Raw genomic sequence first — 21,104 nt, forward strand, 5'->3', positions numbered from 1 at the left:
CTAATATGGTGAAACCCCATCTCTACTAAAAAGACAAAAATTACCCAGGTGTGGTGGCACACGCATGTAATCCCAGCTACTTGGGAGGCTGAGGCAGGAGAATCACTTGAACTCAGGAGGTGGAGGTTGCAGTGAGCCGAGATCACACCACTACACTCCAGCCTGGGTGACAGAGCGAGACTCCTCTCAAAACAAACAAACAAAAACAAAAGGCCGGCTGCTGTGGTTCACGCCTGTAATCCCAGCACTTTGGGAGGCCGAGTTGGGTGGATCTCCTGAGGTCAGGAGTTCCAGACCAGCCTGGCCAATATAGCAAAACCCCGTCTCTACTAAAAATACAAAAATTAGCCAGGTGTGGTGGCGGGTGCTTGTAATCCCAGCCACTCAGGAGGCTGAGGCAGGAGAATTGCTTGAACCCAGGAGGCAGAGTTTTAGTGAGCCGAGATCGCACCACTGCACTCCAGCCTGGGTGACAGAGCAAGAGTCCATCTCAAAACAAAACAAAACAAAACAAAACACAACAACAACAAAAAAGGAAGGGCCCCCAAGGTGTTCCCAATCTCAAGTCTGTTCCCTGGGTATCAAGGCTGAGTGGAGGCTGGGCGCAGTGGCTCACGCCTGTAATCCTGGCACTTTGGGAGGCCAAGGCAGGAGGATCACTTGAGGTCAGGAGTTCGCGACCATCCTGGCCAACATGGTGAAACCCCGTCTCTACTTAAAATACAAAAATTAGCCAAGCATGATGGCACAGGCTTTTAATCCCAGCTACTCGGGAGGCTGAGGCAGGAGAATCGCCTGAACCTGGGAGGCGGAGGTTGCCGTGAGCAGAGATTGAGCCAGTGCACTGCAGCCTGAGTGACAGAATGAGACCCCGTCTCAAAAGAAAGGCTGAGTGGAGATCTCCCTGACCAGCCTTCACCAGTTTCTTAGGACAACTGCCTGAATTTGACAGGTCTCTAAAGGCCATTAACGTATTCCCTAGAATAATCCAAATTGTCAGCAGGAAAGTATATGCATGGGTGTTCACCCCCTTGGTGTTTACAGTAATAATAACCAGAAAAGACTAGAAACCCCCAATATTGGGGAAAGATTAATTAAATGTAGGGATTCGAAGTGGAACCAAGGAGGCCACTGCTGGGGGTCAGAGGTGGCCAGGCGCCGCAGGGAAAACCAGGCAGGTGGGTTTCATCCAGCTTCATCCAGAACAGGCCTGGCCTCCTCTGTTTTGTGTATGAGGTCCCATTAAGATTTAGACAGAAGGGTCTGCAGAAAAGAAAGAAAAAGAAAGAAAGGAAGGAAGGAAAGGAAGGAAGGAAGGAAAGAAAGAAAGAAAGGAAATGCTGTTTTATGATCATGTACAAACAAAAACAAAACAAAATAAGGCTGGGCATAGTGGCTTATGCACTTTGTAGTTCCAGCACTTTGGAAGGCTGAGGCAGGAGGATTGCTTGAGTCCAGGAGTTCAAGGCCAGCCTAGGCAACAGAGTGAGACCCTGACTCAAAAAATAAAAAATAAAAATAAAAATAAACAGGAGCCACTGAACTTAATTACCCTCTGCTAACATTCTAACATTCTGCAGCAAAAATAGTTACTTAGGGTTTCTCTTGGCCTGGACGTGTTTGGTATAATTTTGTGAAAACTGTAGAATGGAAATTGTATGGTCACCGGGCTCTCAAACATGTAAATGTTTATTTACATATTTCCTGTATATGTAATCTAGTATTTTCAGGAAATGCTAAAAATACTACAGGAAGATACTAGATAGAATCCTGCCGGCATATTTACAATGGCTTGCCTCTGGGTGGTAAGACAGGGTAGTTTTTTTAAAAAATGCTTTCTTAATATATATATTTTTCCTAACCACACCTCTTGCTGGCAGATGTATCTGCACATTTCTCCATATTCAAATAAACTTACATAAACTTACACTAAAAAAGCTTTCTTATTTTTTTTCCTGGCCCTTTTTTTTATGGACCTTATCCTATCTCTCACTCTCTTTCTCTTATTTTTATTACTTTTTTTTCCTGAGACAGGGTCTTACTCTGTTCCCCAGGCTGCAGTCCTGTGGTGTGGTCATGGCTCAATGTAGCATCGACCTCCAGGGCTCAAGCAATCCTCCTACCTCAGCCTCCTGAGTAGCTGGGACTACAGGCACATGCCACCACACCCAGCTAATTTTTTTTAACTTTTATAGAGGCAGTCTCACTATGTTGCCCAGGCTGGTCTCAAACTTCCGAGTTCAGGTGATCCTCCCACCTGGGCTTCCCAAAGTGCTGAGATTAGAGCTGTGAGCCACCATACCCAGCCTCCTACCTCTTTCTCTAACTCTGCTTTTCTCATTTGATATCCATGGGCATCCTAGACCATCGACATTTTTGGATCTCACTCCTCATCATTCATGGCTGAATCCAAATGTGCAAAATGATGTGTGTATGTTAATTACATGTACAATCAGAAGACAAATAAAAAAAATGACAAGAGGCCCGGCACGGTGGCTTATGCCTGTAATCCCAGCACTTTGGGAGGCCGACGTGGGTGGATCACCTGAGGTCAGGTGTTCCAGACCAGCCTGGCCAACATGGTGAAACCCTCTCTCTACTAAAAATACAAAAATTAGCCGGACGTGGTGGCGGGTACCTGTAATCCCAGCTACTCGGGAGGCTGAGGCAGAAGAACTGCTTGAACCCAGGGGGAACGGAGGTTGCAGTAGGCCGAGATTGTGCCACTGCACTCTAGCCTGGCAACAGAGCAAGACTCCATCTCAAAAAACAAAAACAAAAAAAACAGAAAACAAAATACAAACAAAAAAATGACAAGAGGGTTTATGGAATTGTGGGAGGAGGTCTTAGGGTTTTTCCCGGAGGTCTCAGGCAATTGGTGCTCAACCAGCCTGAGACAATGCCAACCTCCTAGGGACTTGGGGGCCCCCACAGTTGCCTCTGAGGCACCTCCAGCAGTTCTGCCTGAGTCAGTTGGAAACATGTTTGGATTTCCTTGCTGGGTGGAGAGTCAGAAAACAATGCAAGGAGTGGCAGCTGTGCCATTTGCTTGGGGCTGGGAAGGGAGAGGGCGTCCATGCACCCCTCCTGAACCCAAGGCACAGCTGCCATGGGAGAGCGCCCGGTGGGGGCCTCCCCTCGCCCACTTTCTAGCACCACAGACCCCTTCCAAAGGCCTGGGGGGTTTCCTGCAGGGTGCCCAGCTCAGCCCCTCGCCTTGGTCACCCTGGGATGCAAGTGTGCACCCATCAGCACCTGACCCGCCTGACACCTGCAGAGGCCTGAGTAGTAGGGAGCCAGGGGATGGGGATGAAGTTGAAGAGCCTGGAGAACAGAGGCTGAAAACCCAGGAGTCCCCAGCAGCCAGAGGTGGGCAGGCAGTGGGTACTGCTTGGCCACCTACAGCTGCCACAGGAGGAAAATGGATCCAAACGGTGCAGCACTGGTGAGAAGCCAGAAGTTCAGGTCTTTATGTGAAATTTCTTGATTTTAAATTTTGCAACTTTTTTTGAGACAGAGTCTCACTCTTGCTGACCAGGCTGGGGTGCGGTGGTGCAAACTCGGCTCGCTGCAACCTCTGCCTCCCGGGTTCAAGCGATTCTCCTGTCTCAGCCTCCCAAGTAGCTAGGAATACAGGCCCCCACCACCATGCCTGCCTAATTTTTGTATTTTTAGTAGAGATGGGGTTTCACCATGTTGGCCAGGCTGATCCCAAACTCCTGATCTCCAATGATCCGCCTGCCTCAGCCTTCCAAAGTGCTGGGATTACAGGTGTGAGCCACTGCGCCCAGCCTAAATTTTGTGACTTAAAAAAAAAAAAAATTTATGTATGCAGATAAAGCATGTGTGTTTTGGATATAGACCCCAGTGGTCCCATGTGTAACTTCTGCCTGAGAAGGATTCCTGGTTCTTCTGATAGATTTCTGTGTCCCTCTGGACTTGCAGGGGCGACAATACAGTTCCCCCATCCTTACAACTGTGACTAATGACTGATATTTCTTGGTTTTAGGCCCCCGGCTGCCCCGACTACAGCATCCTCTCCTTCATGGGCGCATTCCACGGGAGGACCATGGGTAAGGAGGAACCAGTGCCCTCACAAGGTGGCATTTAGAATAATAATAATAATGGCAACAATAGCGGCGGCTGACATTAGCAGTTTACACACACTGTCTCACCGATTCCACACAATCCCCTGCAGAGTGGGGATTATTATTTCTGCTTTGCAGATGTGGGAATCAGGGTTCAGGAAGAGAAAGAATTTCCAAGGCTATTCAGTGACAGAGCCGGGACTGGAACTCTTGACTCTGTCTTCAAAGCCTGTGCTGCATCTGTGATTAATCGCAATGCAAACACATACCCATGCACGCATGCCAATTAAGGGTTCAAGAATTCCCCTTCAGCTTGCGGATGAGAATTGGGATTCAGTATCAAAACATCTCATGTACTTCCCAAATATATACACCTACTATGCACCCAGAGAAATTAAAAATTAAACAATAAAAAGAACTGGGGTTTCACAGGCAACAGGCCTCCCTGCTCATTGACAGCCTCGCGCTGAAATGCCTATCATCTCCTTTACAAAGACGGTACTGCCTGCTTCCCCAAGCCAAGCGTCTGCTTTTCTGTTTTGCTGAACTCAGGTTGCTTAGCGACCACGCACTCTAAAGCCATTCACAAGATCGACATCCCTTCCTTTGACTGGCCCATCGCACCGTTCCCACGGCTGAAATACCCTCTGGAAGAGTTTGTGAAAGAGAACCAGCAAGAGGAGGCCCGCTGTCTGGAAGAGGTAATGCTCATACCCTCCGGATCCTCCCCAACCACCAGTCCCGTTGCTCTTGCCGCCCCAAGACTTGGGGAGAAGAGAAACAGATGAAGGGTTTATCTGGGGATCTGTGCAGTGCTCCCTCAGGGGGAAGCAGGGACACAGAGGCCTTGCGTCCCAAATGTTCCATGTTGGGAGAGTTCGTGAGACACACTGTTTCTGTCACAGCATCCATCACCCAACTCTGATACCAATTTCCGTATCACTTAAGTTTCTTGGAAGATAAGAGTCAGTGACTCTAAAATAAGAGAAAATAGATCTGTTGAAAGAATACGGGGCTGGGCGCGGTGGCTCCGCCTGTAATCCCAGCACTCTGGGAGGCCGAGACGGGTGGATCACCTGAGGCCAGGAGTTCGAGACCAGCCTGGCCAACATGGTGAAACCCCATCTCTACTAAAAATTAGCTGGGTGTGGTGGCACATGCCTGTAATCCCAGCTACTAGGGAGGCTGAGGCACAAGAATCCCTTGGACCCGGGAGGCAGAGGTTGCAGTGAGCCAAGATTGCACCACGGCACTCCAGCCTGGGTAACGGAGTGAGACTCTGTCCCCCCCCAAAAAAAAAAAAGAGAGAGAGAAAGAGAAAGAAAGAATATGGGATATCCCACAGGAAAAAATGGTTCCACAGGATCCTCTAAACCACTGGTTTTGTCTTCTCCTGAGTCTTGGGGCTTTGAGTTGCTGTGGGTCAGGGGATGCTGTGGGAGAGGCTGAGGACAGGCAGCACCCCCCTACCCCACATTTCCACATCATCCAACGCAGCCCTCTTTAGATCCACTCAGTATATGGGGGTTCCAGGGAAGACATTAGAAGTAATCTGCAGCTGGAAAAAAATATCACTTTTTGGTATAGATTTGAGTTCAAATAAGGCTGCTGGTTTTTTTCTTAGGCACATCATCATTTTCAATCAGTTCATATTTATTGAGCACCTACTAGATGTCAATCAAGGTGCCAGGTGCTGGGTATTCAGTGGTAAATAGAAGAGACAAGATAATGGCATCAAGTACAGCACTATCCAATAGAAATATAATGCAAGCCACATATAAAATTATAGCTTTTCCAGTAGTCACCTTTTCTTTCATTTTTACACCCTGTCTGGAAACTGCCAAGGAGTCACATTTACTTTGTTTTGTTTTGCTTTGTTTTTGAGATGGAGTCTGGCTCTGTCGCCCAGGCCGGAGTGCAGTGGCTCAATCTTGGCTCACTGCAAGCTCCGCCACCTGGGTTCACGTCTTTTTCCTGCCTCAGCCTCCCGAGTAGCTGGGACTACAGGCACCCGCCACCACGCCCGGCTAATTTTTTGTATTTTTAATAGAGACGGGGTTTCACCATGTTAGCCAGGATGGTCTCGATCTCCTGACCTTGTGATCCATCCGCCTCAGCCTCCCAAAGTGCTGGGATTACAGGCGTGAGCCACCGCGCTGGCCTTGTTTTGTTTTGTTTTGTTTTGTTTTGTTTGAGACAGGGTCTCACTCTGTCACCCAGACTGGAGTGCAGTGGTGCAATCACAGCTCACTGCAGCCTCGACCTCTCTGGGCTCAGGTGATCCTCCCACCTCAGCTTCTTGAGTAGTTGAAACTAAGGCACGTGACACTACCACATCTGGCTAATTTTTGTATTTTTTGCAGAAACAGATTTCGCCGTGTTGCCCAGGTGGGTCTCAAACTCCTGGGCCCAAGTGGTCTGCCCACTTCAGCCTCCCAAATTGCTGGGATTATGGGTGTGAGCCACCGTGCCTGGCCAGGAGTCACGTTTTTAAAAATTACAAAGAAATAGGTGAAATTCATTTTCAGAGCATTTTATAAAACCGAATATTTTCAAAATATTATCATGTAAATGTGTAATTAGTATTTTTAAACAATGTTATTTTTATATTCCTTTTTAAAAATTCCTTTATTTTAAAAATTCCTTTATTTAGGTCTAAACAAAGCTAAGATAGTCCTTTTCTTCGTATTCAGTTTTTGAAACACTATGTGTATTTCACACTTACAGCACAATGCTCTGAAAACAAAGAAAAACCGGGCGCGGTGGCTCATGCCTGTAACTGCAACACTTTGGGAGGCTGAGGCGGGTGGATCACCTGAGGTCAGGAGTTCGAGACCAACCTGACTAACATAGAAAAACCCCGTCTCTACTAAAAATACAAAATTAGCCGGGCATGGTGGTGCATGCCTGTAATCCCAGCTACTCCGGAGGCCAAAGCAGGAGAATTACTTGAACCCGGGAGGCCGTGGTTGCGGTGAGCCGAGATCGCGCCATTGCACTGCACCCTGGGCAACAAGAGTGAAACCCCAACTCAAAAAGAAAAAGAAAAAGAAAAAGAAAACAAAGAAAAGTATCTCAGAACTTCCTTGGGGTGACTGGTGGAGACCAAGGTCAAAATCATATCACCCAAACAGAGGCTTTTCCTTAATTGTACATAACGAAGAAAGATTTGTTAGTCTATCTAGGTGTACAGTTTGGGGTTTTTCATTTTTTTTTTTGAGACAGAGTTTCACTCTGTTGCCCAGGCTGAAGTGCAGTGGCACGATATCTTGGCTCATTGCAACCTCTGCCTACTGGGTTCAAGCGATTCTCGTGCCTCAGCCACTGGAATAGCTGGGAGTACAGGCGTGTGCCACCACGCCCAACTAATTTCTGTATTTTTAGTAGAGATGGGGTTTCACCATGGTAGCCAGGCTGGTCTGGAACTCCTGACCTCAGGTGATCTGCTCGCCTTAGCCTCCCAAAGTGCTGGGATTACAGGTGTGAGCCACCGTGCCCGGCCTCTTTCTTTTTAATAAAGACAGGATCTTGCTCTGTTGCACAGGCTGGAGTGCAGTGGTGTGGTCATAGCTCACTGCGATCTCACAGTCCTGGTTCAAGGGGTCCTCCCACCTCAGCCTTTCAAGTAGCTGAGACTACAGGCATGCAGCCACCGTGCCCAGCTAATTTTTAAATGTTTTGCAGAGATGAACCGCACGATGTTGCGCAGGCTGGTCTCAAACTCCTGGCCTCAAGCTATCCTCCTGCCTCAGCCTCCCAAAGTGCTGGGATTGCAGGTGTGAGCCAGCACACCTGACCCTTAGAACAGTTTTTTAACCAAGGATATATCTCCGATTCTGCCCCAAAAGGATTCTCACACCAATAATAGCAATAATACTGTAAGAATAGGAACAATAATAATCAATAATAATATAGTCGTGCTAATCGTAATAGTAGCAGCCATCACTTTATGTGTGCCAGACCCTGTGCTGTATTTTCTCTCTGTGTGTGTGTGTGTGTGTGTGAATGCTCTCACCTTTATTTCTCTCAATATACCCATGATATAGCTATTTCCCACATAACAAGTTTAAGTGACAGGTGCATGTTCCATGTAAAATAGAGGCAGAACCACAGCTAAAACATCTGGCCCAGCAATCAACTCGTAGTGCTATATTTTCTCATTCAGTCCTCTCCACGACCCTAAAAGGTGGATTCTGTCAGCGTGCCCATACAACACATCAGGAAAGTGAGGCTTCCGAAGGCTAAATTACTTGCCCCAAGTTATTAGTTTGTATCCACCCAGGTGCTAGCACCAATCTCAAGTAGGATACATTCCCATCCACACACATAGCTTCTAACAGAGGCTTCACTGGTCTTAGGAGATGCACACAAACACATTTCCAATAAAATTGCACTGGCCTCATCGAACCCCAGACTCACACCCACGGATACTGGTCACAAGCCTCTCCAGCGGGTGGTCACTTTCCCCTTTGGGATCCAGGTGGAGGATCTGATTGTGAAATACCGGAAAAAGAAGAAGACGGTGGCCGGGATCATCGTGGAGCCCATCCAGTCCGAGGGTGGAGACAACCACGCATCCGATGACTTCTTTCGGAAGCTGAGAGACATCGCCAGGAAGGTCAGTGGACGGGGCCGAGGTTGGATGGAGCCATTGGGCTTTCTGGGTTGAGTTCCCAGAGTAATGGGCCAGCAGCACCTCTGTCAACCTCCAGACTTGCAGAGGCTGTCTGTCAGCATCAGGGGTGGAGAAGTTGGGGTTGGCAAAAGGATGGGGATTCTTCCCTAAAACTATATAGACACACACACACACACACACACACACATATATATATATATATTTTTTTTGAGACAGAGTCTCACTCTGTTGCCCAGGCTGGAGTGCAGTGGTTTGATCTCAGCTCACTGCAACCCCTACCTCCCAGGTTCAAGCGATTCTCCCACCTCAGCCTCCTGAGTAACTGGGACTACAGGCACATGTCACCATACCCAACTAATTTTTGTATTTCTAGTAGAGACAAGGTTTCGCCATGTTGGCCAGGCTGGTCTCGAACTCCTGACCTCAGGTGATCTGCCCACCTCGGCCTCCCAAAGTGCTGGGATTACAGGCCTGAGCCTCCGCGCTTGGCCTTAAAATCTTTTTAAAAAATCTTTATGGATACATAATAGTTGCAATGCTTAATGATCAAATCTGGGTAATTGGAGATCCATCACCTAAAACATTTATCATCTCTTTGTATTGGGAATATTCCAAATCCACTCCTAGTTATTTTGAAATATGCAATAAATTATTAACTGTAATTACCCTATTGTGCTACTGGACACTAGATCTTATTTTTCTAACTGTACTTTTGTATCCATTAACCAACCCCTATTTATCTCCACCTCCCCATTAGCCTTGCCACCCTCTGAAAGGCGTCATTCGACTCTATTTCTTCATAAGGGAAATGTTTTTAGTTCCCACATGAGAGAGAACATGCAACATTTGTCTATGTCTGGCTTATGTCACTTAACATAATGTCCTGTAGTTCCATCCACGTCATTGCTAATAACATAATTTCATTCTTTTTACGGCTGAATAGTACTCCATTATGTATATGTACCATATTTTCTTTTTCTTTTTTTTGAGACAGTCTCACTCTGTTGCCCAGGCTGGAGTGCAGTGGCACGATCTTGGCTCACTGTAACCTCTGCCTCCTGGGTCCAAGTGATTCTCCTGCCTCAGTCTCCCAAGTAGCTGAGATTACAGGTGCACGACACCATGCCCAGCTAATTTTTGTATTTTTAGTAGAGACGGGGTTTCGCCATGTTGGCCAGGCTGGTCTCAAACTCCTGGCCTCAGATGATTTGCCCGCCTCAGCCTCCCAAAGTGCTGGAATTACAGGCGAGAGCTACTGCGCCTGGCCAGTTGTGTACATGTACCATATTTACTTTATCCATTCATCCATTGATGGACAGATTGATTCTGTATCTTGGCTATTGTGAACAGTGCTGCAATAAACATGGAAGTGCAGGTATCTCTTTGATACACTGAGTTCCTTTCTTTATATTGTGTGTTTGTTTTAATGTCTTGTGCATATATAACTGGCAATCAAACTGATAAGTTCACAGATAAAAGTTATAAGATGTGAGTTGACTTAACACAGATGCTGAGTTAGAAATAGCCCTGGTGACAGGCCGGGCGCGGTGGCTCACGCCTGTAATCCCAGCACTTTGGAAGACCGAGGCAGGCGAATCACGAGGTCAGGAGATCGAGACCATCCTGGCTAACACGGTGAAACCCTGTCTCTACTAAAAATACAAAAAATTAGCCTGGCACAGTGGCTGGCGCCTATAGTCCCAGCTACTCAGGAGGCTGAGGCAGGAGAATGGTGTAAACCCAGGAGGCGGAGCTTGCAGTGAGCCGAAATCACGCCACTGCACTTCAGCCTGGGCAACAGAGCGAGACTCCGTCTCAAAAAAAAAAAAAAAAAAAAAAGAAAGAAAAAGAAATAGCCCTGGTGACAAGCAGAACACGGCAGCTGAAGTCTGAGAAGCACATTTGAGGCCTCACTGTTGGACACAGCAGTCCAACAGTCTCTGACAAGGTCGAGACCCGAGACTGAAGCCAGATGACATACCGCTCTGTGTTGGTGCAGGGAGTATTTAATGTTCCAGGTTTTTTTGTTCCAGCTCAGCAGTTTTAGGAAACACTCAGATTCAGCTCTGGTTGGAGCTGCTCAGCTTAAGTGTTTTGATTAGTTTTTTTGTGCACAGCTCAAGAACATGGGGCTCGTTTGCTCTTCAGAAAACAAGCACAATGTGTGCGGACCCAGGTTTGGCAGTTGGCTGGCTATGGAGGGCATGAGTTTCTGGCCTCCCACAGGTGTTTATTTCTCCCTCCTCTCTCTTCTCCGGCCAGCATGGCTGCGCCTTCTTGGTGGATGAGGTCCAGACCGGAGGAGGCTGCACGGGCAAGTTCTGGGCCCACGAGCACTGGGGCTTGGATGACCCAGCAGACGTGATGACCTTCAGCAAGAAGATGATGACTGGAGGCTTCTTCCACAAGGAGGAGTTCAGGCCTAATGCTGTGAGTTGGAGCCAGCCTTCTCTCTACAGCCAGGGCAGAGAAGGGAGCATCCTCTTCTCCTAACTGTTCCTTTCTCACCATTGAGGAGCTGGGTGGGCACCTACTGGGTCGCAGGTTTTCTAAGTCCCAGTTCTTATCAATGCAATTAGCAGTGGTGTGCCCTCCCAGCTCTCTCTGTAAGGCCAACTCTGGAACAGTCCACCATCAGCCTTTTCCTGATTTCTCTCTGTGTGCACACACAATAATATCATCGACAGCTGCCGCAGCAGACTGAGCATTTGCTGTGTGCCTAGTTTTAAGTATTTCTCATATACTTTTAATCCTGAGAACAATCTAACCAAGTAGGTGTTATTTTCATCCTCATTTTACTAATGAGGAATCAGGCACAGAGAGGTTAAGTAATTTGTCAAAGGTCACACAGCCTGTTAAGTGACAAAGCCGGGATTCCAACCCAGAGCCCATACTCTTACCCACTACACTGTGTACTGCCATGTGTGCATACAGATTTACACACACACACACACACACACACACAGCCATCAGGGGCCAATGTCCTTTCACCATTCCTACATTTAGCTTCTACCCTCAAGGTTGCCTCATGGTCCAAAATGGCTTCTGGTGCTCCAGCCATCACATCTCAATTCTAGGCAGTAGGAAAGAAAAAGAAGGGAAGGACAAAGTGGCCCCCTTCTTGTCTTTAGCAGCCTTCCTAGAAATCTCACATAATATGTCTATTTCCAATACTTGACTAAGACCCAGTCACATGGCCACTTCTAGCCATAAGGGAGGCTGGGAAGGGTGTTTTAGTTAGCCGCATGGCCACCCTGAATCATTCATGGAGGGGTAAAGTGGGTGATCTTTGAGGGTCACTGCTGGCAATCCAGTCCCAACTCCACCTGTAAGTCACGTTTGCCTTGGACAAATCACTTAGCCTCTCAGAACCTCAGCTTCCTCCTGTATAAAATGAGGGTTATAGGAGTTAAGGAACCAACTGTCTTGGTTACCTGGGACTGAGGGATTTCCCAGTGCATGGGACGATTTGGTCTCCCCATAGCAGTTCCTACCTGCAGGGCTGCTGTTGGAAGAATTCAGCAAGATTGGATGTGTTCTCCTGCTAGCCTCTGGTAGAGAAGAATTCAACAAGACTGGGTGTGTTCCTCTGCTAGCCTCTGGTAGAGAAGAATTCAGCAGGATTGGGTGTGTTCCCCTGCTAGCCTCTGGTAGAGAAGAATTCAGCGAGATTAGGTGTGTTCCCCTGCTAGCCTCTGGTAAAGAAGAATTCAGCGAGATTGGGTGTGTTCCCCTGCTAGCCTCTGGAAGACGCCCACTAGGTTAGTTTCTCTCCTCTTCAAGAGAGGAGGAGGGGCGCCTGGGGGAAGTGACCCCTGCATGGTGTGCATGTGCGTGAACCCTTCCAACACCCATTCCTCATTCCAGCCTTACCGGATCTTCAACACCTGGCTGGGGGACCCGTCCAAGAACCTGTTGCTGGCTGAGGTCATCAACATCATCAAGCGGGAGGACCTGCTAAATAACGCAGCCCATGCCGGGAAGGCCCTGCTCACAGGACTGCTGGACCTCCAGGTAACACCCCCTCCCCTGCCCCGCCCCCACCACCTATGGCTCCCCGCAGCCTCCAGGGCAACACTGGAGCTCTTCAGCATGGTGTTGTGCCTGCTGTTCCAGCAATTCGTAATGGTAATGGGCTGTGCTGCTTCTAGCCTCGGGGGCTTTGCACATGTTGTGTCCTCTGCAGGGGATGCCTCCCCATCCCTCCATCCCATTCCAACCCCTGTTCCTGAACTCCTGGTTTTCTTTGTTTTTTTTTTTTTATTTTTTTGAGACATGGTCAAGCTATGTTAGCCAGTCCGGCCTTGAACTCCTGGCCTCAAGTGATCCTTCCACTTCAGCCTCCCAAAGTGCTGGGTAGCGCCTGCCGGCACTGGTTATCTTTTTTATTTTATTTTATTTTATTTTATTTGTTTGTTTATTTTTTGAGACCAAGTCTTGCTTTGTAACAGGCTGGAGTGCAGTGGCACAATCTTGGCTCACTGCAACCGCTGCCTCCTGGGTTCAAGAGATTCTCTGGCCTCAGCCTCCCAAGTAGCTGGGATTACAGGCATGTGCCATTATGCCCTACTAATTTTTTTGAATTTTGAATACAGACAGGGTTTCACCATGTTGGCCAGGCTGGTCTCAAACTCCCGACCTCAGGTGATCCGCTCGCCTCAGCCTCCCAAAGTGCTGGGATTTCACAAGCATGGGCCACCGCGCCCGGCCCTGGTTATCTTTTAACACCAAATTCAGACATCCCCCCTTTGAGAGGCCCCCAAGCACTCCCTCTCTCACCCCCTCTGGTGTGTTCATTATTCCCTCCTCTGTGCAACCTGTTGCATACTTACCACTCAGCAGCACTGCCCTCCACTGCTGGGGCTGGATTACTCTCTACCCTCAAGGTTTCATCATGGGCCAAAATGGCTCCTGGAGATCCAGCCATCGCATCTCAATTCCAGGCAGTAGGAAGGAAAAAGAAGGGAAGGAGAGAGTGGCCCCCTTCTTGTCTTTAGCAGCCTTCCCAGAAATCTCACATAACACTTCTAACACTTGACTAAGAGCTGGTCACGTGGTCACTCCTAACCGTAAGGAGGTGTGTGGATGTGTGTGTGTGAGTGTGGCACGCAGGCCTGAAGGGGTGTCTAAATGGAAGAGACTTTATTCTAAACCACCCCAGGGCCACACTCTGGTGGGAGAGGGAGGAGTGTGTTCAAACTGCCAGCTCCCCAGCAATTGACAAGTGCAAGGAACATGCTAGAATAAGTGCTGGAAGGACTTCTGAACCTCAGTTTCCTTATCTGTGTAGACCAAAGTGAGCCTTTCTTCACTGGCAAGGGGATTCAAAAGTGTGCCCACTGCCAGGCACAGGGGCTCATGCCTGTAACCCCAGCACTTAGGGAGGCAGAAGCAGGAGGATTGCCTTCAGCTCAACTGAGTTTGAGAGCAACCTGGGCAACATGGTGAGAACCCATCCTCCACAAAAAGAAAGAAACAAATTGTGCACGTAAGCGTCCAACACAGTGCCCGGGTCTGTCACCCCCAGAATAGGACCATGTATCCAGTTTCTACCAAGGAGCTGCCGTGAAATAAGGCTTGCTCCCCCAACTCAGCCCCCAGTACCCTGAAATTATCTGGGGTTTTCCAAGCCCTTGTTTGCTGTCCTTCATATGGACAGCAGAGAGTAAGGTGAAATCAAGGTCCTCCAGACTAGGCACCTGTATTTGTTTCCTTGTCTGCTGTAAAAAATCACCACAAACTGCGTGGGTTAAAACAAGAATTTATTCTCTCACAGTTTGGAGGCCAGGGTCTGAAATCAAGGTTTAGCAGAGTTGGCTCCTTCTGGAGGCTCTGGGGGAGAATCTGTTCCATGCCTCTCTCCACCTTCTCGTGGTTGCCGGGAATCCTTCATGTTCCTTGACCTGTGGAGGCTTCGCTCTGCTTCTGGCATCATTTGGCATTCTCCCCACTGTGCCTGTGTCTGTCTCCAGATTGTCTTCTTCTTATAAAGATACCAGTCATTGAGCCGGGCGCTGTGGCTCACACCTGTAATCCCAGCACTTTGGGAGGCCAAGGCAGGTGGATCACTTGAGGTCAGGAGTTCGAAACCAGCCTGGCCTACATTGTGAAACCCCATCTCTACTAAAACTACAAAAAAAAAAAATTAGCCAGGTGTGATGGCAGGTGCCTGTAATCCCAGCTACTCAGGAGGCTGAGGCACAAGAATCTTTGAACCTGGGAGGCGGAGGTTGCAGTGAGCCAAGATCATGCCGCTGCACTCCAGCCTGGGCAACAGAGTGAGACTCCATCTCAAAAAAAACCAGTCATTGCATTAGGGGCCATTCTAACGCAGGAAGACCTCATTTTAACCTAACTAATTATTTCTGTGAAGACCTTATTTCCAAATTAGGTCCTAGTCACAGGTTCCAGGTAAACATGAATTTAGGGGGCAGTGGGAGGAAACTATTGAATCCAGTATAGCTCCCAATCTCAAAGCCCTGAGGGAGGACAGGCATTTCTTCTCCTAGAAGAACCACCACCTTTCTAGAAGAGCGGACGATAGAGATGGCTAACATCTGTGGAGCACCCACCAAGTGCCCAGCCCCGGGCTTAGGACTTAACATGTGAACCTTATCTTGCTAAAGTCTCACCACAGCCCCACTGGGGTCAACAGCATTTAAATCCTTCAGTTTATAGCAGGGTAAACAGAGGCAGTTGAGTGGCCCAGGGTTATACAGTGAGAAAGAGACAGAGCTGGGCTTGGTTGTTGTTGGTGGTGGTGGTGGTGTTTTTTTTTCCTCCACACAACACAGATGTGCACAGCTGGGCTTTGAACCCAGGCCTGAATGTCACCAGAGCTCTTAACCACCTGGAGGTCCTGCTAGTCCATGCAGAGGCCGAAGCTGGACCATGGGAGACCTTTGACGAAGCACAGCCATTAAGCCCAGCTGGTACACAGGTGATGGGCTTTGACGCTGGCCTTGTCTCCTCCCACTGCAGGCCCGGTACCCCCAGTTCATCAGCAGGGTGAGAGGACGAGGCACCTTTTGCTCCTTGGATACTCCCGATGATTCCATACGGAATAAGCTCATTTTAATTGCCAGAAACAAAGGTAAGGGGCCAGAAGTGGCTGCTGAGTTTCATCAGCATCCAGTATTTCCTGCTGTAGCTGCAAAATATTGCTAGGTACTCAGCAATATTTTGTGTGGGGGGCAGGTGGTACACAGGTCTGAAAATAGCCTGAATGCTCTTTCTCCAAAGAAGAGAACATTACGAATGGGATTTCTTTATCCATTTATTTACTCAACAAGTGTTCACTGAGGAGGTGAGTTGTAAGTGGACACTGGAGACAGTTACAGTGATGCTGAAGACCATCAGAGCCCTTTCCTTCAGGAAGCATGCAGTGTAGCAGGAAGGCATGGCTTTACACACGGCATTTCACAAACAATCCATTGCAATTTTAAGTCCTGGGAAGGAGAAAACGCGGCTAAGAGAGCAAATAGCTGCAGCAGTTGGTGACGGTAGGAAATCAGGGAAGGCTCCCTTGAGGAAGTAGCATTTTACCCTAAGTCTTGACGAACAGGGATTGGCCGGGTGAAGAAGGTAAGGAAGAGCATTCTGGGCAAAGGAAAAGGGTGCATGCGATGGCCTGAGGTGGGATGGAGCTTACAGAGGTGGTAAAAGGGAAAGAAGGGGACGTGAAGGCGAACGGTTGGGAGGGGATGAAGCTGGGGGAGAAGAGGCCAGGCCCAGGTCGCATGGGCCTGCAGATCAGGCTTAGCACTCCAGACTTCATCCTAGGAGCTGTAGGAAGCCACTGAGGACATGTGTGGCAGGGGTAAGGGCAGATGCTGTGGTGAGATCAGAGCACGTACTCTATGTCAGGAACATTGTCAGTTCTTCTTGTGCCATCTTACAGAATCCTTGCAGCAGCCTCGGAAGGGCAGGGATAATCAACCTCCATTTTAAAAATGAGAAAACGTGGTCTCAAAGGTATAAACAGGCCGGATGCAATGGCTCACGCCTGTAATCCCAGCACTTTGGGAGGCCGAGGTGGGCAGATCAGCTGAAGTCAGGAGTTCGAGACCAGCCTGGCCAACACAGCAAAACCTCATCTCTACTAAAAATACAAAAATTAGCTGGCCATGGTGGCAACGCCTGTAATCCCAGCTACTTGGGAGACTGAGGCAGGAGAATGGCTTGAACCTGGGAGGTGGAGGTTGCAGTGAGTGAGATTGCGCCACTGCACCCCAGTCTGGGTGAGAGAGCGAGACTCCATCTCTTAAAAAAAAAAAAAGGCATAAACAACCTCGACAAGGAAAGGACACCAGCTGTAACTGGTGAAGTCACCCTTTAAAATAAGCAGAGCCTGTCCCTCCTCCGTGATAGCTCAGCACCTCACACGTGCTTCCGACTGAGCCTGTGCTTTTGCAACTTATTTGCTTACCTATTTTCTTTTCCCACCCCTCCATGACTTTCTGGAAGGCAAGGACTTTATCTCAGGATTTCTCTATCACCAGACCTAGTTCGGGGCAGCAAAGCAGGCACTCAAAGGAGAGAGGGAGGGAGGAAGGGAAAAAGGGAGGGTAGAGGGAAGGAAAGGAAGAAGAGAATGATGGAGGAGATGAATGAGGGGAGAGAGAAAGGAAATGAAGGCTGGATGGGTGGGTGGCAGGAAGGAGAAATGGAAGCCTGGGCTTCCATGATGGAGGATGATGGATGGATGGATGGATGAGCGTCGCCAACGGGCATCACTTTCCCCCCCAGCTCTCCCAGCATGTGACTTTGAGAAACCACGCTCCTCACCTACCTCCTGCCTCTTTCAGGTGTGGTGTTGGGTGGCTGTGGTGACAAATCCATTCGTTTTCGTCCCACGCTGGTCTTCAGGGATCACCACGCTCACCTGTTCCTCAATATTTTCAGTGACATCTTAGCAGACTTCAAGTAAAGAAGCCATTTCCACTACAGTGAGAAAGCCCCGATCTCAACAGTTGTCAAATTGATTAGTTTGCCTAATTCATGTTTTCACTTAAAAGTATCAGAGGTGAATGCACAGTGAAGGGTGATTTGTGGGGAGGGAACATTTTTGGTGGTCTCGGGGGAGGGGAGGGGAGGGAAGGGCTGGTGTTGATTTTCCTCCCTGCAGAGCCAATGGTGCACATTGGTTTAAGCCCAGAGATCCTGCTTGAGCCCTGGACTCATCTTGGAAAGGGCCATGGGAGGTCCTGGCTAGAGTTCTGCCTTGACCAACCTTGACCAACCCCAGCATTTTTTCCAAAAGCCAGTCAAGGGCATTACATTTGTTCCTGGGACTGGCAGCTGGGCCTCCTGGATGCCAGTCCATCTCAAGTGCCATATTCTGTGATCACGGATGTTGGCTCCCCCTCACCCTATGCAAGCAAACACACTCTCACCTCCTCACCCAGCCCCCCAGAGCTCGAGCACGCCCCACGCATGGTGCAGGAGGGACTGGACAGATCTGAGGAAGGCCGTAAAATGGGGACAGGAGGATTCAGCTCAGGGGTAAGGGAAGAGGTCCTCTGGCCCCCTGAAGATGAGAATCACTCCTCTCAGTGCACCTAGGGATCCCCCTAAACTATGAATTCTGCCCTGGACAGGGCTTTGCCCTTGGAGGATCCCCAGGTGGCATCACCCGTGGTTCTTACTTGGCATCCTCCATTCCCCAAACTCCCTCCTCCCTGTTAAATGTCAACCTAGACCTGGACCTGGGCAGGAGGAAACTGTAGCCTGAGTGTCCACAGGGACACACGTGAGCCCCAGGGCTAGAAGCACAGGCCTGCCACCCCAGGAGGAAAAGCCCAGGGTCTGGGGCAGCAGAGCCATTGCATCATGTTTCCCAGGGCACCTTGAGGTCTGACTTTTGGCTCCCTCGCCCTAAGAGGCTCTTCCTCTCTTTTACTCATCCACCTTCACACCACTTCTGAGCAGACCCCCAGGAACAGCTTGGCTGTTCCACCAGAGCACAGGGAATCATTGCTGGACTGGATTTCTTCTGGAGGGAAGCACCATGAATTAAAGGTGCCAGAGCTCCATGCGTGGAAAAGTGGCCTGTTGGTTCAACGTGGTTTCCTTGTACTTGATCCTCCTGAAATGGGAGATTTTCCTGAGATGACTGAGTATGGAGATTACCAGGCAGATGATACCGAAATGCTTAACGGGGCTGTGGCTGAGGTTGTAGCATCTCTGCTGGAGGTGAGACACTCTGGGAACTGATTTGACCTCGAATGCTCCTAAAAGAGAACTTGATAGCCTGACAGCAGTGAAGTATTATTTGGTGGGGACTCTGAGAAAGCCTAGCTTGTATTATCTGTCCAAAAGGAAGCCTCTTCATCTCCTGGTGCCTTGGTTGACTATTTTGGAAATAGGCATATCAAGGTTCCTGATTCAGCACTTTGCTCTTTTAATAACAAATCGTCCAAAGATCTCAAAGTAGGGGTTTTTTTTTTAGCTTCCACTCTTCCGCAGACTTGGTCATCGACCTATTTTTGTTGAGGAATGAAAGGCAATGACAAGTTTAACATATACAAATTCGTGAATTCTTGTTCATTTTGCATTCCTGCAGTCAGTGCTAATCCATCGTTCTTAATCACGAGTTCTGCCAGGTTTAAGGTCACCTGCACTCCCAGCTAAATGCCTCCCACTCTCTGCAAGGTTTTCCTCGTTTTTATATTCATTTATTCATCATTCATTCATTCATCTAACTTGCATTAAATACCTGCACCATCCCAGGCCCTATGCCGAGCATCAGGAATACAAAGATGAGATAAAACATTGTTCCTGTCCCCGGGGGCTCACATGCCACTGGAAACAACAGACTTAAACCAGCAATTCAAGCAGGCGCCAAGTGCTATGACAGAGGTGCGAGTAAAAGCATCAGGAAATCGGAGGGAGTACCACAATTCACCCAAGGGTCAGAGGAGGTTTCAAAGAAAAGGTGTCATTGGAGCAGTGTTTTGCAGAATGAGCCAGAGTTCACCAAGCAGACAAGGCAAGGAAGAGTGTTGCAGAGAGGGAACAGCATATGCAAAGGCATATCAATTCATGGCATCACATCTTTCACTGGGGAGCCAGATTCCACAGGCAGTATCCCAAGGTTCAATAAGGCCTTATTTAACAAGCAAGCAAAATGCAAACCAAACCATTATTCATTTATTGGCTTAAGTATGCTTTCTCCTGAAAACTTTAGCATTGGGTGCAAATATTCAGTATGGTTCTCGGAGTCCAAAGGCTTTTAAGCCAGGGCACAACCAGAAAATTGGCTCTCTTTGGTAGGGAGAGGGGCTCCAATATTTCGTTCTCTCCCCATGGGGCACTGACAAAGAAATGAAATCGTTTTATCTGGAAAATTCCAGATTTATTATTTACTCCTTACCAAGGGAAGTTACTTCTTGTAAAAACTTTTAAGCCATTTATCAACAAGTTCTTGTTGACTCAGGGCATAATGAGTTCCTGAGACATCCTCTTTTGGGGGCTGGGGCTTTAGCTGGAAGCATTTCAAGGAAAAGAATTCTCAGCAGAGCTCAAGATTGTAGAAACGCAGCAGAAGCTGGTAAAAACATGGGGAGCCCGGAGGACAGGTTGCTGTCCAGGGCAGGGGACCATGAAGAAGTGCTTCCGTGGCCAGCAGTCTGGAAATGAATCCATCATACATTAGTGCCATAGAGTTTAGTAACCGTCCAGCAAGTGTCGTCACTTTTACAGCAAACAAGGTCCAGTAATAGCAAGTCTTAGTACATCCTCACTTTTATTATAAATGTGTGTTTTTTAATAATTTTTACTGACGCTCAGTAACCATGCAAAATTGTGTATAGCATTAATGTATCTATATAGCTATACCTATCTATATATCAGCTCATGGTAGAAAACCATAGCTAAGTAGCATCGCAGACTTACGCGTACAAAGTGATCTTGTTTACAAGTAATCTGTTGACAGTGCCAATAAATAACAAAAAATTAACATGTCACAATGTAACGGATGACCATATACACAATTCCATGAATTAAATCTGTTTCCTGTGTTAGTCAGTATTCTTAAATAAAATTTATAATTGAAACATGAGTGAATGTGGACTTTTTTGGTGGAAATGGTCTTGTTAAATAATTAGGTGACAAGTATTTATTAAATGCCTTTTATGTACCTCTTAGGGATGTCTTGGGGAACACTCTACATGCATAACTCTGCCTTGGGATTGGGAAGCACTGTAAGGCCATGCATTTCATTAAGTAAATCGAGGACATGCTATGTGACAGGGACACAAGGATGGATAAGATGTGGTCCCTACTCGCAGCTCACATTCTTTCTTTTTTTTTTTTTTTGAGACAGAGTCTAGTTCTTTCACCCAGGCTGGAGTGCAGTGGCATGATCTCGGCTCACCGCG

General features: G+C 48.1%; 1 protein-coding gene and 1 long non-coding RNA gene across 10 annotated transcripts in view; one reads left to right on the forward strand and one right to left on the reverse strand.

Annotated features, from left to right (window-relative positions):
- Window positions 1-20,785, forward strand: part of ABAT (4-aminobutyrate aminotransferase) — a 114,680-nt gene extending 93,895 nt beyond the window's left edge. For 8 of the 9 annotated variants that reach the window (XM_054533185.2, XM_054533181.1, XM_054533182.1 and 5 more), the window contains 7 exons: window positions 4,010-4,073; window positions 4,641-4,789; window positions 8,569-8,706; window positions 10,987-11,154; window positions 12,592-12,738; window positions 15,706-15,817; window positions 17,532-20,781. In XM_054533185.2, coding sequence (XP_054389160.1) covers window positions 4,010-4,073; window positions 4,641-4,789; window positions 8,569-8,706; window positions 10,987-11,154; window positions 12,592-12,738; window positions 15,706-15,817; window positions 17,532-17,653 — 900 coding nt within the window. In that variant the 3' untranslated portion in view covers window positions 17,654-20,781. 9 annotated transcript variants of the gene reach the window in all.
- Window positions 15,983-17,668, reverse strand: LOC129050684 (uncharacterized). Its single transcript, XR_008514395.1, has 2 exons — window positions 17,516-17,668; window positions 15,983-16,172 (listed from the first exon to the last, which is right to left on the reverse strand). It is a non-coding gene; the product is annotated as an uncharacterized LOC129050684 (long non-coding RNA).
- Window positions 20,786-21,104: the final 319 nt, after the last annotated feature.

The sequence above is a fragment of the Pongo abelii genome, chromosome 18, assembly GCF_028885655.2.
Source record: "Pongo abelii isolate AG06213 chromosome 18, NHGRI_mPonAbe1-v2.0_pri, whole genome shotgun sequence".
NCBI classification, from domain to species: domain Eukaryota; kingdom Metazoa; phylum Chordata; class Mammalia; order Primates; family Hominidae; genus Pongo; species Pongo abelii.